Source organism: Nyctibius grandis, chromosome 11 (assembly GCF_013368605.1).
Source record: "Nyctibius grandis isolate bNycGra1 chromosome 11, bNycGra1.pri, whole genome shotgun sequence".
Taxonomy (NCBI): Eukaryota; Metazoa; Chordata; class Aves; order Nyctibiiformes; family Nyctibiidae; genus Nyctibius; species Nyctibius grandis.
This window is the reverse complement of record NC_090668.1, coordinates 2,543,977-2,566,514: the sequence shown is the minus strand read 5'-3', so window position 1 is coordinate 2,566,514 and position 22,538 is coordinate 2,543,977. Positions and strand designations below refer to the sequence as shown.

General features: G+C 48.3%; 2 protein-coding genes across 5 annotated transcripts in view; one reads left to right on the top strand and one right to left on the bottom strand.

Annotated features, from left to right (window-relative positions):
* LOC137669033 (keratin, type II cytoskeletal cochleal) overlaps positions 1 to 22,538 on the bottom strand; it is a 62,121-nt gene that overhangs the window by 18,441 nt on the left and 21,142 nt on the right. For all 4 annotated transcript variants that reach the window (XM_068410897.1, XM_068410902.1, XM_068410899.1 and 1 more), the window contains one exon: positions 21,488 to 21,633. The gene's annotated coding sequence lies outside the window, so the exon portion shown is untranslated. The remainder of the gene's footprint in view (positions 1 to 21,487; positions 21,634 to 22,538) is intronic.
* On the top strand, positions 6,955 to 22,281 carry LOC137669042 (keratin, type II cytoskeletal 80-like). The gene is made up of 9 exons (XM_068410912.1): positions 6,955 to 7,281; positions 10,692 to 10,906; positions 16,820 to 16,880; positions 17,865 to 17,960; positions 20,466 to 20,630; positions 21,139 to 21,264; positions 21,362 to 21,582; positions 21,933 to 21,988; positions 22,079 to 22,281. The coding sequence occupies exons 1-9, from the start codon at positions 6,955 to 6,957 to the stop codon at positions 22,279 to 22,281; spliced, it is 1,470 nt and encodes a 489-aa protein (XP_068267013.1).

Sequence of the window (22,538 nt, the reverse complement as noted above, 5' to 3'; positions counted from 1 at the left end):
CACTGCTAAGAGGAGGCTCCAGGAGTTAACTGGCCCCCGGGGGTAACCCAGCACCAAAACCACACACACAGCGACTGCTGCTCTGCAGTAATTCATGCACTGACCAGGAACAGAGCGGGCCATGCCCTGCATCTCTCTGCCCGTGCTCTGGAGGGGTTCGGTTGCATCATTTGGGAAGTACGCAGCACGACAAACAGCCCCAGGAAAGCTGTGGTGAGGTGTAGGCATGGCTGAACGTCCGCTTTGCACTTAGTCCAGAAAGGTGTTGGTGGCACAAGGCGAAAAGTGGGAGGCTGAGATCCAATTCACATAAGTGGCTGGGAAAAAAAATAAACTCCGATCTTTTGTTTCATGATTTGGACGTGTGGCCTCTGAAAAGAACCGGCACAGGGCAGCCACAAGTGTGTGGGCACAGAGGCACTGGTTCTCCAGCACAAGGAGCTCCTGCCCTGATCTTTGTGGGATCCCACAGCAAATCGTCCCTCAGTTTGTCCTAACGCAGCTGCTGCATCACGCAGTGACACCATCCCCTTCTCCCACTCCCACCCTCACCATGCCCCTGCTCCCAGCTCATGGCTCCCACCTGATGACAAACACAGCAGGAGCCCAAAATCCCCGTCCCCGCAGAGAAAAAATACACCCAAAGACACCTCACTTCATGTGCCATCCCTTAAATTTCTGGGTTCACTCCTGCTGCAATAATTTTAGGAGAGAAGTCACTGCAGGCTGGGATTGCTCTGATCAGCCACCAATCCCCACGTTGGGGCAAAAGGATCTGTTTCTGCAATTCCCAATGCAAACGTCCACCTTCTAACTATCACTTTGATGTCTCAGGACTTTTTTCCCCCAAAAAAAAAAGATCCCAGCGTGTTCTAGCCTCAGAACCTGCATGTGGCAAAACAGGTAGATGGCCTCATAAATATCCATGCAACCTCATTAAGAGCTAAAGGTTTGCAGTACCCACTGGAACACAATACATCATTATTTATGCTGCAAACCATGTGAGAATGACACACAATGCAGAAACAAAATGCCTAATTAAAAGTGACACAAGAGCACAGAGCCAGATTGTAATCAGAGTGGTGGATACTGGGTGCTGTGGAAAAGGGATGAAGTAATTTGCTCCAGCGTGGATTGAGAAACACTAAGCAGTAAATCCTCACGTTGTGTGCCTCATTTATGCTCTTTTTACAAGCAGAGACATTGAGAACGGAGAAGCCATTTGCCAAAGTAACAGGACAGGTTGTTAGAAAAGGAACCAGCAACCTTCGTGCTCCCAGCATAGTTCAAAAGAGTGGGCTCAGAGTGGCTGACACAAGGACAAGTGCGGGTGATGGGCAGCCGAGAACACACAGAGATCCACAGACTTCAGGACAGCCTTCAACTGAGACCACAAAGCAGCGGTTTCTAAGATGAAGCAGAGTCCCTTTATTTGGGAGATCACAGAACCATAGAATCAACCAGGTTGGAAGAGACCTCAGAGATCATCGAGTCCAACCATGACACCACCATGGCAATTAGACCATGGCACTAAGGGCCATGTCCAGTCTTGTCTTAAACCCCTCCAGAGATGGTGACTCCACCACCTCCCTGGGCAGCCCATTACAATGTCTAATAACCCCTTCTGAAAAGAAATTCTTCCTAATGCAGCTGCCTGGGGGAGATCTAGCACCCAGCAGCTACTTCCCCAGCCCCAGGCACGGAAGGTATCGCCCAGCCTCTCTGCACAGTGGGAAGGGAAGAGCCTGCAGCACCCCAGCAGAAACCAGTGATGTCACCACCACTTAATTAGCCCTACTTTTTTTTTTTTTTTTTTTCCCCAATACCTGAAATTTCCTGGAAACTACGTGAGCAAAAGCGCAGCAGATGGGTTGGAAACCTTCCTGAGTGTGAAGCAGACGTGGGCACGTCCCGTCCTGCCTTCCAAACCCTTCTATAAATTCTTTGCAAGTGACGACTATTTTGGGGGAAGTGATTTAGCTGGCAGAGTTTTAGCTACTCACTGTTTCACCCAGAAATCATAGACTCACAGAATCATAGAATGGTTTGGGTTTGAAGGGACCTTAAAGGCCATCCAGTCCCAACCCCCTGCCATGGACAGGGACACCTTCCACCAGACCAGGTTGCTCCAAGCCCCATCCAACCTGGCCTTGAACACTGCCAGGGAGGGGGCAGACACAGCTTCTCTGGGAAACCTGGGCCAGGGTCTCACCACTCTCACAGCAAAGAATTTCTTCCCAATATTTCATCCCAATCTCCCCTCTTTCAGTTTAAAACCGTTCCCCCTCGTCCTGTCACTACTTGCCCTTGTAAAAAGCCCCTCTCCAGCTTTCCTGTAGGTCCCCTTCAGGTACTGGAAGTGCTAGAAGGTCTCCCCAGAGCCTTCTCTTCTCCAGGCTGAAGAGCCCCAGCTCTCTCAGCCTGTCTGTCTCCTGGCAGGAGGAAGGGGATGTGGATGGCTCTGGGTGGGCACATAAAGGGCTGAAAGGAGGAGGTGAGAATGGAAATGTGACACTAAAAGGGTGGATGAGCACGTAAAGAAAGAGTAAATGAGAGAAAAGGAAAGAGCAGGGATGGAGCAGAGCTAGGGAAGGCCGCAGAGCTATCCCCAACCACCCCCAAACCAGGGTCCACAAAGACCCCTAGTCTGGGGTGACATTCTTCTGTGCCCAGCCACCACGCATGAGCAGGGTGGCTACAGCGCTCCCCTCAGTGCCCATTCACTGTCCCCCAGGGTTGGGAAGGGTCAAACAAGGACAGCAATGGCAAACCACATGCGTGGCCAAATTAGCATGCAAGCCCTGTGGTCACTGGTGTGTCCCTGGCTGTCCTACCACAGCACTGGTCTGGGCATGCCTCCAGCCCAGCCCAGCACCTTCCCTTCTCCACTGGGCACTGCAGAGATGGGCTGAGAAACAGAGCTGACCTAAGGCGTCTCTGCAATCAAAGCCCCTCACCACAAAGCCAGCTCTGGGCAGTGCTGCTGGCCTGTGAGCCCGTATAATCAACCTATCTCCAGCCTGTGCCACAGAGCAGGTAAATGCCTCTCCTGTCACAGGATGAGGGCCAGCAGCCAAATTTAACAAAAGCAAAACAAACATTGAACAAAATCGGCCCTCTTCTTATTTTTTTTTTTTAAACCTGAAGTGAACTCGGTGGACTGAACCTGGCTCTCTGGAACCAGGAACTTGCAGCTGCTCTGCCTTGTCCTACCTGTGGCCGCAGTATCAGCCATTCCCCTGCGATGCATCATTTGGCTTAATACCCGCGGTTCCCACTCCAGACGCTCCTCGCGTGCCTGATGAGGCTTAAGTCAGTCCTGCTGACCCACTCATTACCTCCGCGGCACTCTGCAGCCCTCAGCCCTGTCTCTGTCTTGCTTAACCTTAATCATTCAGATTCCTTGGGGCAAATGCTGATTTGTTGTTTATGCTTCATACATTACCCATACTTAATAAACAGCAATTACTTATGGAACCTTGATAAATAAATTATTCTACTATGCATAAACGTATTGAGCCAATAACCCTGAAAGGTGATTTTCCAGATGGCCAGGATAAATCTCCATGTATCAAGGGAAGGGTGACAAGACTCTCTAGGTTTGTCTGCAAAGGTTTAAGCACCTCCAAGCCACCCCGTGATGGTTTAAGCCACTCTGTGCCCATCCCCAAACCTCAACCTACCAAACAACCACACTACAAACTCAAAGCAAGATGTTGCTTTGCTCCAGACATATTTAGAATGGGAGATCCTGGGACCACTCAGCATCTTAGGATGGTGATGACTCCATCCAAGCGGATCAGGAGACAAGCTAGACCAGGCTGCAAGGACACAGGCAGCAATGCTATGGAAGTAGGAGGACACAACAGCTTAGCTGGAGGTGCCTGGACCCTTCATCGCATCCTCCAGAGCCTTCTCCACCTTGTTACCACCTTCCTCTTGTCCCCATCCTTTTTTAGCTTGTTTTGTTGTGCAGCCAAGAAGGCTGGCGCCAAATCTTAAAGCCTGATTTTAGAGTCCAGACCATTCCAAATTGAACCAAATACCTGGCTGAGGAGGAGCATCGAGAACATCAGCAGGAAGGGAAGAAACACCCTGAGTCAGCAATGCCTCTCCCATAGGGCAGGGAAGACAGCAAGGGAGAGAAACATGTACCAAGGCTTTGGCTGCCACTGTGTAAAGCAGCCCTCCCTTCTCCATCCTTGAAAAGACAGCATGGGGTGACAGGTTTCTGCACAGCTAAGTGCACCTACGACACCAAAGAGCAGAATCATTTCAGCATCAGGCCACTGGGCATCGACATGGAGCAATGCCCTGGCTAGACTGAAATTAGGGTCCCCCTAGGACCCAGCACCATGAACAGCAGTGTCTCACCTTAACGGGGCAAGCTGGGATCCCCGCTTCACCCCTCTGCCTAGCAGGTGGGACAACAGGAGCTTCAGCCTTGGCACCCAGAAGGGAGAGGTTAGAAAGCATGTTAATCCTCTGCAAGCTCTTCTCACCCATCCTCACATCACCTGCCAGCAGAGATGACCACTTGCAAACACCTTTCTTAGAGAGTTATTGCAAGTTATACCCTTGCTTCTGGAAGGAGGCAGGACTTTGAAAAGCCTTGCTCATCTCAGAGTAGAGTGGCCCCAATGCTCCCATTGGAAAATGGCTTTCCACCCTGCCCTTCCCAAGCATTAAAAGCAGCTTTATCCTAAGCCATCATCCTTCTGCATCTTTCTGTGGCAGAATGATTCGCCTCTCTGCCCCTAGCACCTAATAGAGAGGATTTGGGATATAGTACAAGATGCTATACAGGAACCGGGACTCAAAACGCACCAAGCAACGTGTTACAATTAGATTTGATCACAGGGAAGTTTTTTGTGCCATTCTGCACTGGGAGACACCATTTCAGCCAAACTGGATATCCTCACGGGCTGGAAACAGTGTTAGAAACTTCATTTCAAGAAAAACAAAGAAAAAGGGGGAGAGAAAGAACTGACACTTAGAAGAGAAAAGAGCAGGGACTGATGCTCAGGCAGATGTGGTTGCTGATGCGATGGCCAGCAGAGCTTTCTCGGATCTTGCAAAACGTAATCGTGTAACATCCCGCCTGGCTCAGTGCAGAGCACTGCTCCCAGCCGCTATTAAATTGAACGAGCCTAATTCCACCTCTATCTCCTTCCCTCAGAGGGATCCTTCCTCAGGACCCATCACAACTGCCCTCAGCACCAGATGAAGCAAAAAACCTGCCAGGTGACCCCATGACCTGATGCTAATCAGGAACACTGATGTGCCTGCAACCACAAAGCCACAAATGAGCAGCCCACGATGAGATAGATAATCTCATCTCACCTTATAAGAGCCATGAGCTTTGTCATCTCCCAGTCATAGATTTTGCTTCAATCCTTAAAATAAACTGTCAGGATTAAACTGAAAAGTCCTGCCAAGGATCCGTTGAGTGAGGGACTTGGTATTCAAATGGATCATCAGGGGAAACGTTTTGTTTTCCCTGGAAAGGGTGTTTTGGCAAGATGGGCATGCCCTGTGAAAGCACATTGTTCTTGGCAAAATATTGAAACTAGGCTTGAAGAAAAGGTTAACCTTACTGGAATGGGTCATCTTCCTTCTGAAGTCCTTCAGACAGAAACTACTACATCATCAGATACATTTCTTGTTGAAGCAGGTCTGTGACAGATCCAAGCTTTCTTTCCCTTCAGTTGGCAGGGAAATTCCCAGCTTGTCTTCCAACATGAGGCAGAACCAGACTGTAAAACCAGCAGCTTTCCCACAAAATGGAAATTCTCCATTTTGGCCAGAGAAGGCCACCCCCTTTCCTGAGAACGCTGCAATGCAATAGACAAAAAGAGGCAGAATGCTCTTCTGTCCTGATTTTTCACATGAGAAACTGAATTAAAGCAGGAAAATGCTTTCAGGAAAGCCATGTCCAACATTGATTTACACCTCAGTCCAAACAGGTATTTAAGGGCGTGCCACCTTAGCAGCCTCGAATTCATTAAAAGACAGTGGTTTTTGGTGTCTCCAGTGCCAGCTTTTCAAGGGCTTTCAAGGAGCGGGAGTGTGGCAGCCAAAGACTGACTTGGGCACTTCTGAGATGCAACTTGGTGTCTAGAGGTTTTGAAGGTCTCTTGTTGCCAGACCAGATGACTGAATAACCTCAGGACTCTTGGTCCTCACACCCAGGAGTCTCAAAACCAGAGCTATTGTTCTTAAAACACTCCGAGCACCAGAAGCTTCCATGATGTGCCTGTGCGGTCAAAAGGAAGACCGTGAGCACCTCTAATCACGATGAGCTTGAGATGCTTTTCCAGACTCCTACCCTTAGCCAATTCAGGCTCTTTCTTTACGATTTTAAACACTCCCCCACAAAAAAAAAATAAAAATTAAAAAAAAAAAATCACAATTCCTTCCTGCAGATTTTGGCTGGAAACCAGCCAGGGGCTGAACCCAGGCTCCAAGTGCCAAGTACTAGAGCAGCAGCCATGCTCAGAGCCATCCTCCCCGAGCCTGCTGCGGCTCTGCACCTTTGCTTGCTTTCTTCACCATTTAAGGATGAGGAAAGCAGCCGCTTGGGGCCCAGCGAATTACCTGTGAGTGATTTGTTTTTGCTGCGAGTGCCTATGCCCTCACCACACAAACAAGCTCCTGAAGAAAGGAGGGTACAGAGAGAGGAGGGAAAAAAAAAAAAGCCAACAGGTTGATCTGGATTACATCAACGGTTACACCCTCCTCCGTTTAATGAACATAGGAGAACAGGTGCTTGTAATTCATTAGCCAACCCACGAGCTGAGGAGACAGGAATTAAGCCGACCAAACTCCTCAGCGTGCCACTACTCTCCTTCCCTTTGAGGCAGCAGCAGCAAGAAAACTTCATCTCTTTTTTTTTTTTTTCTCCCCCTTTCCCTCCCTTCCCTTCCCCTCGAGCTGCAGAGTCACAAGCTGAGCATGACTAACCCTTGCACAGCCTTCACCAGTGGCTCCCTCTCCTCTTGGGAGGTGTCAGGGAAGATGAGCAGAGGAAAAGCAGCCAGCACTTCCCCGGATCGCCTGGGCCGCTGCAGTCCCAACGGGGTGGCCAGCAATGGCTACAGCACTCTCAGCCTCCATGGAGATGGTGGATACCAATGCTCCTCTTACCCTTCCTTCTCCATCGATGGGAGACTCCTGGCCCCCGTGCACCTCGATATTGACCCCGACTTCCAAGCCATGCGGCAGCAGGAGAAAGAGGACATCAAGGTGCTCAACAACCAGTTTGTGACCTTAATTGAGAAGGTAAGGTGAGCTACTGAGGACCATGGTACAACATGGGGATGAGGATGGTGGTGGGGAAGCAGACACTAACCAGTCTCTCAGGAGACTTATGAAGGCCTGCAGCTGACCATTACCAGGCTCTGAATATTAGGCTAATGATCCAATTAGTTATTCCTTCAGTGCTATCTCTTTTAACAAGGGCTAGCATCATCTCTAGGTGAAGCCAGGACGCATCTGTGGTCAGCAGCATCAGGCAGTCCATGCATCTTCCTTGCTGTGCCTGTCACCCCCACGGGTCCCTGGGGAGGACAGGCAGCTCTGCCCTCAAGGACCTAGCCCTGCCTGAGCAGCAGGGCAGAGGCATGGAGGCAGACAGAGCAGGCCTTGGGTCCCATAGTGGACAAACACCCATGGGCAGTGACACTGATTAAGGCGGCAGCTCAAATTCTTCTCTGAGTGCTAAAGAGCGCTGGAAATTCACCTCCATAGCAATGTGGTGGGCAAGGGAGACCCCCCACCCACCTCCCTCCTCTGTGGTTTTTATTGTGAGAGGTTGCGTGCTTAGCCAAGAAAGTGTCGCTTTCATCTCTTAAGATCCATGAGAAGGCAGAAGGTTTTTCTCAAAGGAAAACAACTCATCCAGCCGAGGCAGGTTTCTGCAAAGCCCTGGTGCTCTGTAAACAGATGGTAATCTCCTAGGATTGCTTCACTGCAGTCTACAATAAAGGCACTCAATGCCAAGCTAGTACGGCTTGGGATTTTTTTTTTGGTTTTAATTCTACCTCTAAGAGGACCTGAATTCACAGTGGGAAGGAGAAGGGTGGGGGAACCATCTCCCATAGCATCTATCCAAACTGAGTAGTTGTGAACCAACACCACCTACATGTGCAAACAGGCATGTGGTGGTACCAGGGGGCTGACCCTAGATGCAGTGGCATGGCAGCCTCCAGGTCTGTGCTCTTCCAAGCATAGATCTTGGCAATGTGAATATGGAAACCTCCTGGTTTGGAAATCACCCAGGTGGGTTGTGTTGCATGTGCTACAGGACTGGTCCTTTGTCTATCCAGATCAGGAGGCCGGGGTTTGTGTGGATGCTAGCCCTGCTCAGAAACCAGATCTCAGCAGAAAGGATGAGGGTAGGGGAGATGGGACAAGACCACATAGTGACAATTTGTACATGAGCCCGACCGCATACACCAGCCTGTTCCGTGCAAACAGGGATGGAAGAAGTGAGAGAGTCTCCAGGTTTCCTGATAAACCCAATCTGGTGGCCTGCTGATAAGTGTGCATTACAGGGCCTGATGGACAGAAGATACAAACACCCCACCTTAGTCGGGTGGCTTTGACTTTAGTGCTAGCAGCTCCTGCATTTAGCTTTTGAAGGCTGTAGCTTCAAGTGGTACATCAAGTGGCAAACTTCAGCCATTTGCCTCAGGCCCTCATTCCAGAGGAAAGTAATGACACTTCCTTGTCAAAGAGAACTTGTCTTTTTAATCAGGAATTCAGATGGTCTCAAGCCTGAGTGGCTAATTCCTCAGATAATTGACCACACTAACTTTAGGAGTTTGCTGTTGATGGTTTTCTAGCAGGCTGTTCCAGACCTGCTAGTATTTATTTTCCATCCCGATATGTCCAGGTGGAAGACAAGGAATTGCCAAGTGATGCAGCCCTTGTTTGAAGCCCTACCTTTAGCCTGAGCAGCACAGAGGTAGAGGCCTCTGAGGATCAAGCTTTGGTCACTTCTTCTTCTGGTCAGGAAATGTGGCCAGATTTGGGTGATCCTTCTGCTGCAAAACTCACGTTAAAAGAATTTGCAAGGAAGAATTTCTGCTAAGAGGGATGCTGTATAAGAAGCCAAGATGTAAGCAGTTCAGCCCAGAGGATGGGTATGGTTTGGGAACAGGAAAGAAACTGAAGAGTTAGTGAGGGGGAAAAAGAAGAGCAACTAAGGATTAGGAGCAAGGTCAGGAACTGAGACTTGATTTGAGGGTCAAAGATGGACTTAGAACAACAGCTAATGCATTCAATCACTTATTGTCCCAGCAGCAAACAGGGAAGCTGCCCTAAAATAAAAGGCTGTTCCCCACAGCCAATCCCACAGGTTGATCCCAACCCTGCTGACCACAGCATTGCTGCAGAATGCTCTATCACAATCCCTGAGATGCCTCAGATGGAGAGAGCAAATTGTCCAGCTGGCTTCTGGTAGCCCTGGAGGCCACTTACTTGAGCCACTTTCAATGCCCCTTTCTGGCTCTGCTGCAGCATCATCCTCTGGTTCTCAGCCTCACGCATGCACACACACACAGTGTGCCACCCTGGTTTTGTGCCAGGACATAGCAGCCAGTCAGCAGACTGGACTACTGATGGGATGTCTACAGCCATGTGTTAAGATATCAGGAAGAAAAGATTAGGTCTCTAACAGTGAGACCTGGAAGATCCCAACACTTGCATCCCTTCTGCTGGAAATTGTGAGCACCTGAGTGCTTTTGCTTTGCTTGGCTGCTCTCTATTCCCACTTCTCTCTGTTCAGAGTTCTTTCCCCAAAAGATGCTGCTCACACCACACAGGACATGGTATCGGCGTTGAGTCACCTCCATGGTAAAGTGGAGGATGCTGTTGGAGGCAACTCACAAAGTCACCACGTGACTGAAGGAGTTCGGTTTTGTTCACAGAGCCCTAAGAGTGAGAGGTAGCAATTAGATAATTAATTGAAGTTAGCCAAGAGCTTTGAAGATGAAAACTGTTAAACACTGAGCATTACTGTTAAGATTGTGAATATTGGGAAAGAAGAGTGCCAGACTGATCAAACGGTGGGTGTATGAAAACGCAGTGTATCCTCTCTCGAGCAGACAGGCGCACACACACAGACCTCATGCAGAGTCTGTAATTATTTCGCTTATTCTCTAGAGTTCCCATAGGCCTTGTGTATGTTGCTTTGCAACACAAACCAGGACTCTGATTCACTACTCAAACTTCACCATGGTGTAATCGTACAGATTTGAGAGGAGTTACCTTTGTTTATGTCACTCTGAGGTAGTAAACCAGGCTTCCATTCACCCTGGACATCTGTGCATGATCTGCGGTGGATTTTCAGCCTTTACTTCAATATTTTCACAGACAAAGGGCAACAGCATTGAACAGTTCTTATTTTTCAGTGACTTAATGAGATGCTCATTCATTTTGATGTGAACATGTTCTATCAATAAATTAATAAGTAGGAAATGTGTAAAGCTTCTAAAAGTCCCTATAACCCTCCATCTTCAGGCCTGACCTTCAGGGGATTTCTCTTTCTTAGCTGGAGATCTCTGCTGATGCCAGCAGCTTCTCACTGCTCTGAAGGTCTCCAGGTCAACGTCTCCTGCCCTGCCAGGAGCAGCAAGCTTTGCTTTTGGCTGTTGGTATTACTAACGTCTCTGAAATCTCTTCTGCAGGTCCAGTGCTTGGAGCAACAGAACAAGATCCTGACGACGAGGTGGAACTTCCTGAAGGATCAAAACAATTCCCACTCCGAGTCGGACATCAAGGCCATCTACGATCAGTACATGAGCAAAATGAATCAAGAGATGAAGGCGCTCAACAACGAGCAAGAAGATCTTGAGTCGGAGCTGACAAAGGTCCTGAGCACCATGGATAACTTTCGCAGCAAGTAGGTGTCTAACCTAGTTGGATGTGACAAGGGGGAATGTGTTTCAAAGGTATCAGTTGAGCTGCGTGCACAGAGAGTAGCGTGGGGTTGATTTAACACAGCCAGCCTGTTATTCACAGGAACAAATTCCTACTTTGGTGTGCACATAACTGTGTATTTGAGAAGTCTGCATCCTAGCCTCTGCCTGATTAACCAGAGACCAAAGGAAAAACCCATAAAAAGCGAAATACCAAAGAGTGCAGGGCATCTGAGAGCTGTCTCCAGCCAGAGAACAGCTCTGGGGATGAGTATTATCAGGAACAAGAGCCACTAAAACAGAGAAATATTTATCCTCCACACTATTATCACAAACCAGAACTTTCTCCCCAAACCATTTTATGGATCTAGGCTGCTTAGTATTAACTAAGATCCCTTCCTTTCCCTCTTCACCCCACAACGTTTAACGCAAAATTCTGCTTTGACCAAAAAGTCAGACTTCTACCCAGAAAACCTCTTGCCAGAAAATATTAAGGTAGCTGAAAGTTCAAGTGACGACCAGCTGCCGCGTGCTTATCGCAGCTTTTGCCAAGAGCTTTGAGATCTTCAGATAAAGAGCATTTGAGATGTGCCATGGCTCATTCAAGGAGACAATGCTTTTCTTATTATCGGTGTCATTTGCATACCACAGATGAATCCGCAATTAGATACTTTCCCTTACAGTTACACCCATCTGCCTACACAAGATCTCTGGAGTCTTCCATGCTGATTTGTAGCAAAGAGCAATGTATGGGCACCGTCAAAACAGAACAGTGTTGCAAAGGGACTACCCTTCTGCTGGCACTGATAGACATCACTGTAGTAATAGCCCAAACCTGTTCCTGATGTACGAAGTGATGCATAAGTAATAAGTGTCCTCTCCAGAGAGTTTAGCCCAAGGATCTTAAAGCTCTTTGCAGAATTTGATTAAACCAGCTACTCAACGTCCCTGCAAATTAGGGGAAGGACTGATACCTCCACTTTACAGACATACTAACGGAGACACAGCAGTTAAATGTCTTACTTGAGCTCACAGAGCAAGCTGGAACAGGAACTAGGACTTTGGTTCTTGACCTTACGCTGAAATAATTACGCTCAGCATCCTTCAAGAAGTGATGTGCTGATACCCAAGTGCCTAGAAATCCCCAAATTCCTCGTGGCGGGTGTCTGCCTGCTCTTTATCTGGATGTTGGTTTCACCACAAGACTTGGGCTCACTGATGCTCGCTTTGCTGACAGGTAGCAATCCTGAGCTTGGATCAAAGCCACGAATCGGATTGTGCCATTTACTCCCTGCCCTAAAAAGTTTAAGACCTGTCATCCCTCTCCAGAGCACTTGGGTCTTCCTTGCACTTCCCTGAGGAAGTAACTGCTCTGTGGCCCTGCAGTTATAAAAGATACTTCTTGGCTTATTCCCTGACAGGCAGGAAAGCGTAGACAGGAGAATGGTTGGGCTGGTGGAGAAATGTCAGATCAGTCACCCATATCTGCTCTCACAGTTTGTACTCATATTTGTCCTCAGTAATTGCCTCATTAATTGCCTACACCTGGCACTTCATTTATTTTTCAGCCTGATTTCTTACGGATAAAGGTGCTTACACAAACAGGCTGTCTGTTTCCCCCTACTTTTTGATTTTCTTGGACAATTACTACCTAGGTGGACAATGGGATAAGACATGATAGGGATGCTACATCCCTCAATTAAATAAAAAAAGAGATTGACTAGAGGAACAGGACCCACCCCACACCCAACACACACAGAAGAGAAGGATGCAGCACATGCACAGTACTAGACTGCAGAGAATCCACAACGGGCTATGACTAGCCCAACTATCGGTCTTGAGAAGAGTTCCCGCTTTGTGGGACTACACAGCCGTGGGAAAACAGCGTCCAGAAATTACCCTGCTCCTTCATTTGCGGAGCCTTCCCCTTCCGCTTTCTCCCATTTGTGAGCTGCAAGGCACAAGCTCTGCCAGGGGTGACCTAAGCAGCAAATAGGCAAAACCCACCCTGTCATTGGGTGCTGTTAACACCCAAAGCCAGCGCAGGTGGATTTCTGTGACAGTGACAATCCACCGTGCTGCTCCCAGCGGTTAGTGATTCACGGGGAGAGAAGTGCTGCTTCTGCCGAGCCTTCTCCAGGCACCGATCCAACCCCGTCCTAACCCACACTGGCTCTGTTGAGTCCTGCACGCCGCCTTCGACAAGGCTGCCTCAGCCCAGTTGTTTTTGTGGAGCAAATGGTCTGCCCAAACCATGCAAATTTTGGAGGCTACCAACTCCTCCAGAGGTTTCTTTTCCCAAGGGAAATTTTTTGGGGGAGGAAAAGCTAATAACTTCACTGGCAAATTTAACTGGTTACGTTCTCATCCAAGCTGCAGCACTCTAGATGAGACACGCCATGCACACAGTGACCACCCAAGCAGGCTGCTGCCCAAGAGATCACTTAAGATGTGAAATCTGCCTGTCAGTGCCCCTCTGTAAGGCCCTAATTCATCCATCTTCTCTATCCAGGGACTGCTTTCCAAAAACCATACAGGTGGTTTAACTAGCTGAGACACTTGCACCTCCTTCTCAAATTAGGTTGCCATCGACCAGCAATTTCAAACACAGAGAATCACAGAATCAATCAGGTTGGAAGAGCGCTCTGGGATCATTAAGTCCAACCATTGCCCTGACACCACCATGGCAACTAGACCAGGGCACTAAGGGCCATGTCCAGTCTTTCCTTAAACACATCCAGAGATGGTGACTCCACCACCTCCCTGGGCAGCCCCTTCCAATGTCTAATGACCCTTTCTGAGAAGAAATGCTTCCTTATGTCTAACTTGAAAGAATGGAGAGGGGACAGGGAAGAGGGCTGGAGGCTGCCACGGGATCTCAAACCCTGCTTCTTTAGGAAGTCAAGCTAAATATCAAATACTGAAACATACTCGAATAGGGATGACTGCCCAGAGGTGAACATCTGCACAAGTGTTTGCCTCAGCTCCCCACACGTGCGATTTGTACATGCAAAGACCCATTTGAATGAGAAGGCAGGGAATTTTTGCATGTGCTGCCCTATTCTGGTGTAGCATTGGGAGATATTGCAGGAAAATACGGGGCATAGAGCCCTTAGAGGATCCATTTCTGAGATCCTGGGATTGTGTTAGTCAAATCTTGACACCTGAAGAGTAGACAGTCAACACCCCTCTACCTTCAACCTCTGCAGTTGGTTTTCAGCTGCTTCCTGCCCCATTTCCTTGCTCTACAAGAGGAAGACTGGCTTAATTTCATGCTACCAGGCTCAGATCCATCCCACCACTATATCTTCACCCTAAAGTAGTCTTGAAGGCACATCCAGAGAGGAACATAGCCTGCCTGAGATTTGGTTCACCTCTGATGTTGCTTCACTGACTATGGAAGGAGCCCAAGGTGACCAGTTGCCTGTCTCAAGTGTGTCTTAAGTGCATGAATTGCGATGGGATGGATTTACGCCTTAATACCTGACTGCTTGAGGATTATCTCTAAGGAGATAAATGCTGTAATGTGTATGTGGAATGCTCCATCCCCCTGTGAGTCATCTCCCGGCCGCCAGGTCCCTCCGGAGCCGTGCAGTGAGCACGTTTGGCTGGCTGGGCCTGCTCTCTTTCAGTCAGGAGTGGTGTTTGTTCAATATACGAGATTATGTCAGCGCCCGGCAATGTGTGAAGCTGCTTCGGCAGGCTGGGACAGACTGGGATTGGGCTGAGATGCAATGAGGATGAAGGAAGAGTGGCAGGCTGTAATTAAGCTCAATACATAGTTTCTGGCAGCATGGCTAACATTCCAGCTAACGAGCAGAGAAACCAGACAGGTAAATCTCGTTAGCCACGCTACCTAGCCTTATAAAATCAGGCAAGGAGAGGGCGAGTTTAACACCATAGGGGTACTCCAGAGGAACCTTAGAAATTCCTAACTGTAGAGCCTGTGACTGTCAGATCCCCTCCCTGCCCTCACTATCCCCTCTATCAAGGAAGCAACAGCTCCAGGGAACTGTTTTTGATATTTCAGGTCAGCTCATGAGCATGACTTACCCCCTTTACCCTGCAATGCGATCCCTGGTGCTGCATTCCCAGTACCTTCTCCTCTTTCTGCTCCTGTGCACAGCTCCTCTTTCTCCTAAAGGTTTGTACAACTGGAGTGATGATGCACCAGGCCACCAAAGAACAGAATATGGCTGTCATTCCCCATTTTATCATCATCACTCTGTTAGGAGATGCCACTTTACCTCATTCCCAAAGGTCTCAGTCTTCCCCATATCAATTTGGTGACATCTATAAGTAGCACTGAAAGGTTTAATTCACAGCCTGGAAATGCCACGTGCACATTAGGATAAGAGGAGTCTGAGATATGGAAGAGTAGGGAAGCCACGACCTCCCTGAGAGTGCAACCTGCTCTGGTCTCAGCAGAAGATCCAACACTCCCAAAGCGTGTCCAGCAGCACAGTGGGAGATACCAAACACCCATCACATAATGCTCCTGCACAGCAAACGAACCAACCGCTGCTGGTCACACACCAGGCCCAAAAGAGACCCTGTGGCTTCCTGGTCAGATATACCCGCTTTTAGTGACACCAGGGCTAGCCATATGCTCGTCCCAAGAGCCAACAAGGGTTGGTGTATTCCCTAAGCTACCCTCTCATGTCTGCTGCTGGCCATCAAGGAATGCACTTGCTCCTGGACTTAGTCTTTGCTATGCTGCTCCTGCCTTATCAAACCTGTTTTTAAATACCTGTGGGGTTGGTTCCTCTGCTGGATATTTAGCTATTAGGAATCCACCCTATCCTGTCCAGTTTTTGTCACCTTCTGCTTGGTGGCCACTGTTTTTCACAAATTGCTTTACCAAGTCCTATGTTACTTCACAAATTGAGCTACATTTAGGTAAGTTATGACACCAGTCCAGTATTCTTGGAATTTTCACAAGCCAAAGACTTGAGAAGACTCTCAGACTCTGGAAATTAAATGCTGAGGATACTTGAAAAAAAAAAAAAAAAAAAAGAAGAGGAAGGTTTAGAGTGAAGATTTAGGAGTCTTTGGGCATGCAACTGGGTTTCACAGAGAATAACTCACCACACCCCACTTCTCCATGCCTACTCTCATTCTGTGGCAAATGTGAGGTAACCTGAGGTTGCTTAGCCCTCAAATTAAATTAAAGCGAACTCCTCTCTACTCTGAGGCTCTTCAGACTTAAAGCGCTCGTGGTGTTACTACAGAGCAGCTGGCATGTGGCAGCTTGTTATCCTCTCTCTTGTCCAAGATGTCCACACCTAAGAGATATCTCTCCTTGCTGTCTAGTGTATGTCAAGGAGGTGGGACATCATAGTAAAAGCAGAAAGCTTTGATACAGAATCACAGAATGTCAGGGATTGGAAGGGACCTCGAAAGATCATCTAGTCCAATCCCCCTGCCGGAGCAGGATTACCTAGACCATATCACACAGGAACGCGTCCAGGCGGGCCTTGAACATCTCCAGAGAAAGAGACTCCACAACCCCTCTGGGCAGCCTGTGCCAGTGTTCGGTTACCCTCACCGTAAAGAAGTTTTTCCTCATATTTATGTGGAACCTCCTGTGTTCCAGCTTGCACCCATTGCCCCTTGTCCTGTCAAGGGATGTCACTGAGAAGAGCCTGGCTCCATCCTCATGACACTTGCCCTTTACATATTTATAAACATTAATGAGGTTCTCCTCAGTCTCCTCTAAGCTAAAGAGACCCAGCTCCCTCAGCCTCTCCTCATAAGGGAGATGTTCCACCCCCTTAATCATCTTTTTTGATTAATTGATTTGATACCAATGATTTTTGGGGCCAGCAAGGCAACCTTCAGCATCACAGAGGCTTTCACCACGTGCCATTTCTTACTGCTCTTTTCACTCTCCTTAGATATGAGGATGAAATTCGCCTCTGTAGCGGCATGGAATACACCTTCATGGAGCTCAAAAAGGTCAGTGGCGAGAGAAGCTTTTCATCTGGATGGGCTCTACACCAGCTCTGTGTAGTCACAGAAGAGCCTGGAGAGGCAAGATGGTCCAGGCTCAGCTAAAACAGCCAAGAGCTAGCTCTGGCCCAAGTCCTTGTACCACAGATGTTTTGTGGGGTAATAAGGTGTTGAGGAGGACAGCAGAGCGGTGAACACAGTCACCTTTTCAATAGGAAAAGTACAAGTGAGTCTGGGCCACTTGTGGTTACAGAAAAGCCCCACGGCTCTTGGTGGAAGCACCTGGGGGTCAGACCATGCTTGCACCCAACCACACTGCAACTGCATTGGCCAGACCTGGCCCGGAGGGGTCTGCACCCCAGGACCCTCCGAGGCAACACCTCTCCTCCCTGGCATGTTTTCTCTCCGAATGACACCATAGGTTGGGAATGGCTGGAAACTGATAAACGTGTTTGCTTTTGTTTCCTGTCGCGTGGCCACACCCTGTTTAAACATTTGAATGTCGGCTGAAATGGGAGGCTTTGTGCACAGCCTTTACATTAAAAAAAAAAAAATCAAGGTGCAGGAATGCAGGGTATTATTAGACAGAGGAAACGTTCTCCGCAAATGATTATTATGGCTAATTGCATGTTTTCCCTGACACACTCATCAGCCAGTAAGGGCAGTTCTGGTGACTTTTGTGGACGGCATCAGAGTTTTCAATAAGCCGTGTTTTTTGTGGTGAACAAAAGATGAGTGGGTACAGACTAGCCCTGCCTGTTTCCTTCTCCACCCTACCTCATTTAAGACTTCCACCGAAGCGCTCACTCAAAAAAAAATCCTGCAGAGGAAAAAGGTCCACAAAGGAGCCTCCCTGGTTGTAAAGCAGGAGAGAAGTTTCACGAGTACCTGCCAATAAATAGCAAGCAGGGCACTTGCTGGGGGAGAGGTGGCAGGGGGAAAGACTTCTTGTTACAAACTACTGATTAATAAACTTTCCATCTCCTGTAGGATTTAGATGTGAGCTCCTTGCACAGAACCGAGCTGGAGGTAAAACTCAGCGGGCTCCAAGAGCTGATGGAGTTGAAAAAAACCATCTATGAGCAGGTAAAAATGCAATCGGGAGAGTGGCCCGGGAACACACAAGCTACTATGCAAAAAAATGGCATTTTTGTGGACAGTTGCACCACAGAGAGGGCATTGTTTAGGATTCACACCAAAATGACAGCTTGTCCAGGGGGATTGCATGGTGTTGCATACAGCCAATAGATGACTTAAGGCAGGGTCTCATGAGCTAATCCTCTTCCCTGAACTAAACCAGCTCCATTTTATATTTGATCAGGATGTTCCTTCTGCCCCACAGCTCCTGCAGGGAGGCTGCTCCAGCGGGTCTCCCCTCTAACAGTCGCGAATCCCCAACTAATTCTGGCTTTGGGCTCAGCTCCTAACCCCCACAGACAGCATTTGCTTTCAGACCAAGCACCCCAGGTCATGAGCGAGCTGAATATTATTCTATTCAGATTCAGAGGAAGGGCTCACAAGAAAACAGGACAAGCTGTGGTGAACCTGGGTGAGGTGCCGGATGCTCTTTAACATAATCCAATATATTCCATTTCCACTTAAATGAAAAGTGTGCAGTCAGGTATGATTTCACCAAGGGGGGAAGGATACAGAGTCTGCAGCCCTTCAGAAAAACCCAAAGGCTGCAGCGTGCCTGTATCTACTCAAACAGGGTGAAGTGATTACAGCCACTTACTCGGAGCCTGTAGAATGTTACCAAGCAGGCTCGGCAGTGTTATGGGAATACTAATGATTTGTCTGAATTCTACCAATACAAACAAATTAAAATGCTTGACAGAGGAATGTTAACATTCCTTGTGGGGAAACTGAGGCACAGAGAGACAGAAGGACCTGCATAATATCAGAACTGCATTAGAACACATACCCTGCCTGCAACTACCCATGAAGCCTTACTTTCTCTAGAATTATAAGATTATTCCTGGTGCAAGGCAATTCACAGGAGTAGCTGGAAATCAGATCCTGCTGCGAGGATCTTCTTGAGCTGACTTCCTCCAGGTTCCACACTGGTATCCTGGCAGAAGGCTGCATTTTTTTTTACCCATACTTCATGCAAAGAAATTATCCTCCACCTCTCTCTCTCTGCCCGCTCCTCTCAATAGCTTGTTTTCAGGTTAGTCGTTTTCTCGCCTGTAGCTGTTGATTTGACTGACATCAACATACAGGCACACAGACTCAGTGGAAAGGCAAATGAGGAAAACTTTGCTTGACAGCTTTGTTCACAGCATGTTGATACGAATCAGAAGAAAATCCCAGCCTCAATCCTCATTAATAAACCACCAGGTTCTTTTAATTTATTTTTTTTTTCCCTGGCAGAGGATGCTCAAGTATTTGCAATAAACATGCATTTTCTCAAATAGCTATTAACCTGCTTAATGATTAACAAAGAGGCTCAATGATTAAACACCAGTGGGAAAAAATACACTGATAATCCTGCTCTTTGGAAGAGTGGTGGGGTATTTTTCTGTTATTCATGAATCACCATGTCAGGGTGCCTTTTGTTTCCCCAATACGGGGAAGACAAGGCAAACAAGGTATACAAATGCTTCTCTAAAGAGATTAGAGCCCTCAGCACAAAAGGGAAAAACAAAAACATCAAGATGAAAGGTTAAGAGATGGGGAGAGATGTATGCTGCTCTCTTTAACATTGGTGTAAATCAGAAGCAACTGCAGAGATACTGATAAGAGAAGGAGCAGTCTGGGGCCGGGGGGGAGCTGCCAAGTGACTGTGTACACCGTCTGCTCAACATCAAGTCATGTCTTGCCTGGATACAAACCACCCAGGAGGGCATTTTCCAGGCATGGATTAAGGGTCCTTTTCAGGTTCACTGAGGGGAGTCTGCATTCATCATTGTTTTGCTCCTTTTCCTAAAGCTGTGACCGAGTCAGCTATCAAGAGCAAACAACACGGCCAGTGATACCACAGCTTGTAGGCCCACGTTCCTGCTTCCCCCACGCTGGCTTGAGCTTCCCCAGCATATGAGAGCAGCTCTGGGGGGTGGAATAGGTCTGCTAGTGATGGATGTGTTCAGAGAAGGGTCCTGTTTCTCCCTTACCAGACACAAAGCAGATTATAACAACAGAAGTGGCAGCCACAGCCTCTCTAGATACTGCGGGAGAGCTTGGCAAAGACATCTTCCTAGCACCACTAGCCTGCAGAATGATTCACACCCCGCTATTTCTTGCCCAAGACATATATGCCCACTATCTGAATACTGACAGATATTGAAGCATGATCATCAGTTCAATTAACTTGCTCTTGATGCAGTACAAATGCACTACCTTGTCACACTTTTAACAGATTGTATCCAAAGGTCCCAAACCCAAGCCCAAGTCTGGATTTTATGGAGAAAATAATGCCAGCTTCCAAACTTCAGAGACTGGAAACCTGGGGAATCTCACCATCTCCACACTGCATATGGAAGATGCTTTGCCTAGCTAAGCACAGCAGATCTGCCAGGGTTCCGCTCTCTCCTGGCTTGTAGCTTTGTTGACCACTTGGGAGTTCAGTTCTCTTCTCTCTTTGCTATTCAGGAACTCGAGGAGCTGCTGACAGAAATTAAGGACGTTTCTGTCGTACTGGGAATTGACAATGCATGCAAACTTGATCTGAGCAGAATTGTGGAAGAAGTGAGGGCCCAATATGAAGCCCTGGCTCTTCGGAGCTGGGAGGAGGCTGAAGCACTTACCAGGAGAAAGGTATTTGTCTCCTTATCTGATTGATACTGGGGAGAGGCAGGGAAAGAAGAGGGAGAGAGAGCAGCCTAGAAACTACAGGAATCAGCAAGATGTGGAGGGACAGACTATACCTGGGAATGGAGGGAGGGACAGGGTGCTAACCCAGATCACCTCCTCCTCACTAGGTGTGTAAATTAGGAGTTTCATTGCTCTAGGCTCTCCACACCATCAGTGGAGAAAGGCAAAGCCATCTCCCAGTAGCAGCTTGGCCACTTAAGATGCAAATGACCTTCCACTGGTGCTCCTCCAAACAGCAAGAAAGAATGTGATTAACCCCAAGAGACTCTGCTCTACACCTGGCACAGCCCCAGCCAGAAGAGGATATGAGATTGAGCCCTAAATCCTTCCACACACCCACTATTTTTCTCCAGTTAGGTGTTTCTCCTCAAGGGCAGTGGGAATCCTCACAGATTCCTTTGCTACAGCAGAGGAGGCGTGCAGATAACCCCCTCTTCCATCTCCCCTGCAGCTGAACGAAGGAAGCACCCAGTCAGGCACCTACGGGATTCACCTCCTTGACAGCCGACGGGAGATTGCAGACCTAAACATAAAGATCCAGAAGCTGAGGTCCTGCATCGTGTCCCAAAAGAGCCAGGTGTGTCCTGGGGTGGGGGTGACAAAACTGTGACACAGAGGTCTGAAACTACAACACACCTAATGCCTCCACCACCCTTCTCCCTTTGCAACACCAGTGCCTGTACTTAGAGGAGCATATCAAAGAAGCAGGAGAGCACGGCGAGATGGCCCTCAAGGATGCCAAAGCCAAACTGGTCAACCTAGAAGAAGCCCTACAGAAGAGCAAAGAGGATATGGCTCACCTGGTGAAAGAGTATCAGGAGCTCATGAACATCAAGCTGGCACTGGATGTGGAGATCCTCACTTACAGGAAGCTGATGGAAGGGGAGGAGAGCAGGTAAGCTGGGCTTCTTTGTGCCTGAAGAGGGGAAGGGATGCACCCAAACACCTAGGGAGAAAGCAGACAACCCAAGCTTTGAGTCTGGTATTGAAGGTTTGATCAAAGAAAGAACAAATCCCAGCAGTCCCCCTACAGTACGGCCCCGTTTCTTGCTCTGAACTTTTCCTCAGACTCCCCAGATTGGAGGGTCAGCACTTCCCTAGATGATGCTTTGCACAGATGCTGTTGTTTGAGCCTTCATGACCCAACCATGCACTTGGCTCTACCCGTGTAGCCCAGCTCACGTGGGCCAAACTCCAGTCCTCTGTATCTCTCTGCATCCTCACACTCTGTCCTTGCATTCACAGCATGGAGCAACCAATACCCACAATCATCAGCAGCGTCCACTCCAGGCCAAAACACCGTAAGTGGTTTTATTCATACAATTTGGCGAAGCAGAGTGTGAATAAAACATTTCTAACCTCCTCCCTCTCATTCCCCTCCCTCCCTGCAGTTTCTGCCAGCACCTTGAGAAACTCCAAGCTCTTTGCAAGAGGACCAGGCAGCACCAATGGTGAGATGAAGCCAAACGGAGGTAGCACAAAGGTGCTGCCCTCTAGAAGCCACAGTGACAACTCAGTGACACCTGAAGCAGATGCCTTCATCAGTGGGGCCCGGCCAAAGCTCAGCTCCCTGCCCACCGAAGAATGCTCCTAGGAGAAATGGAGCCCCACAGCATAAACACAAGACCTGTTGGCACCTGTAGCCAAATGAGGCTAAAGCACTTTCTCCTGAACTCAAGCCAACGTCCGGGGGACAAAGGATGAGAATCCACTCCAGGCTGTCTCTTTTAAGTTTGTCTTTACAACTTCCCACTTAACAGCTCTGTTACCAGTTACAAGCAGAATCCAACCCAGGATTTTAGAGGCTCTCCCATTCAGATACCCACATCAGCATCTTCCTCTCCAGGTCTG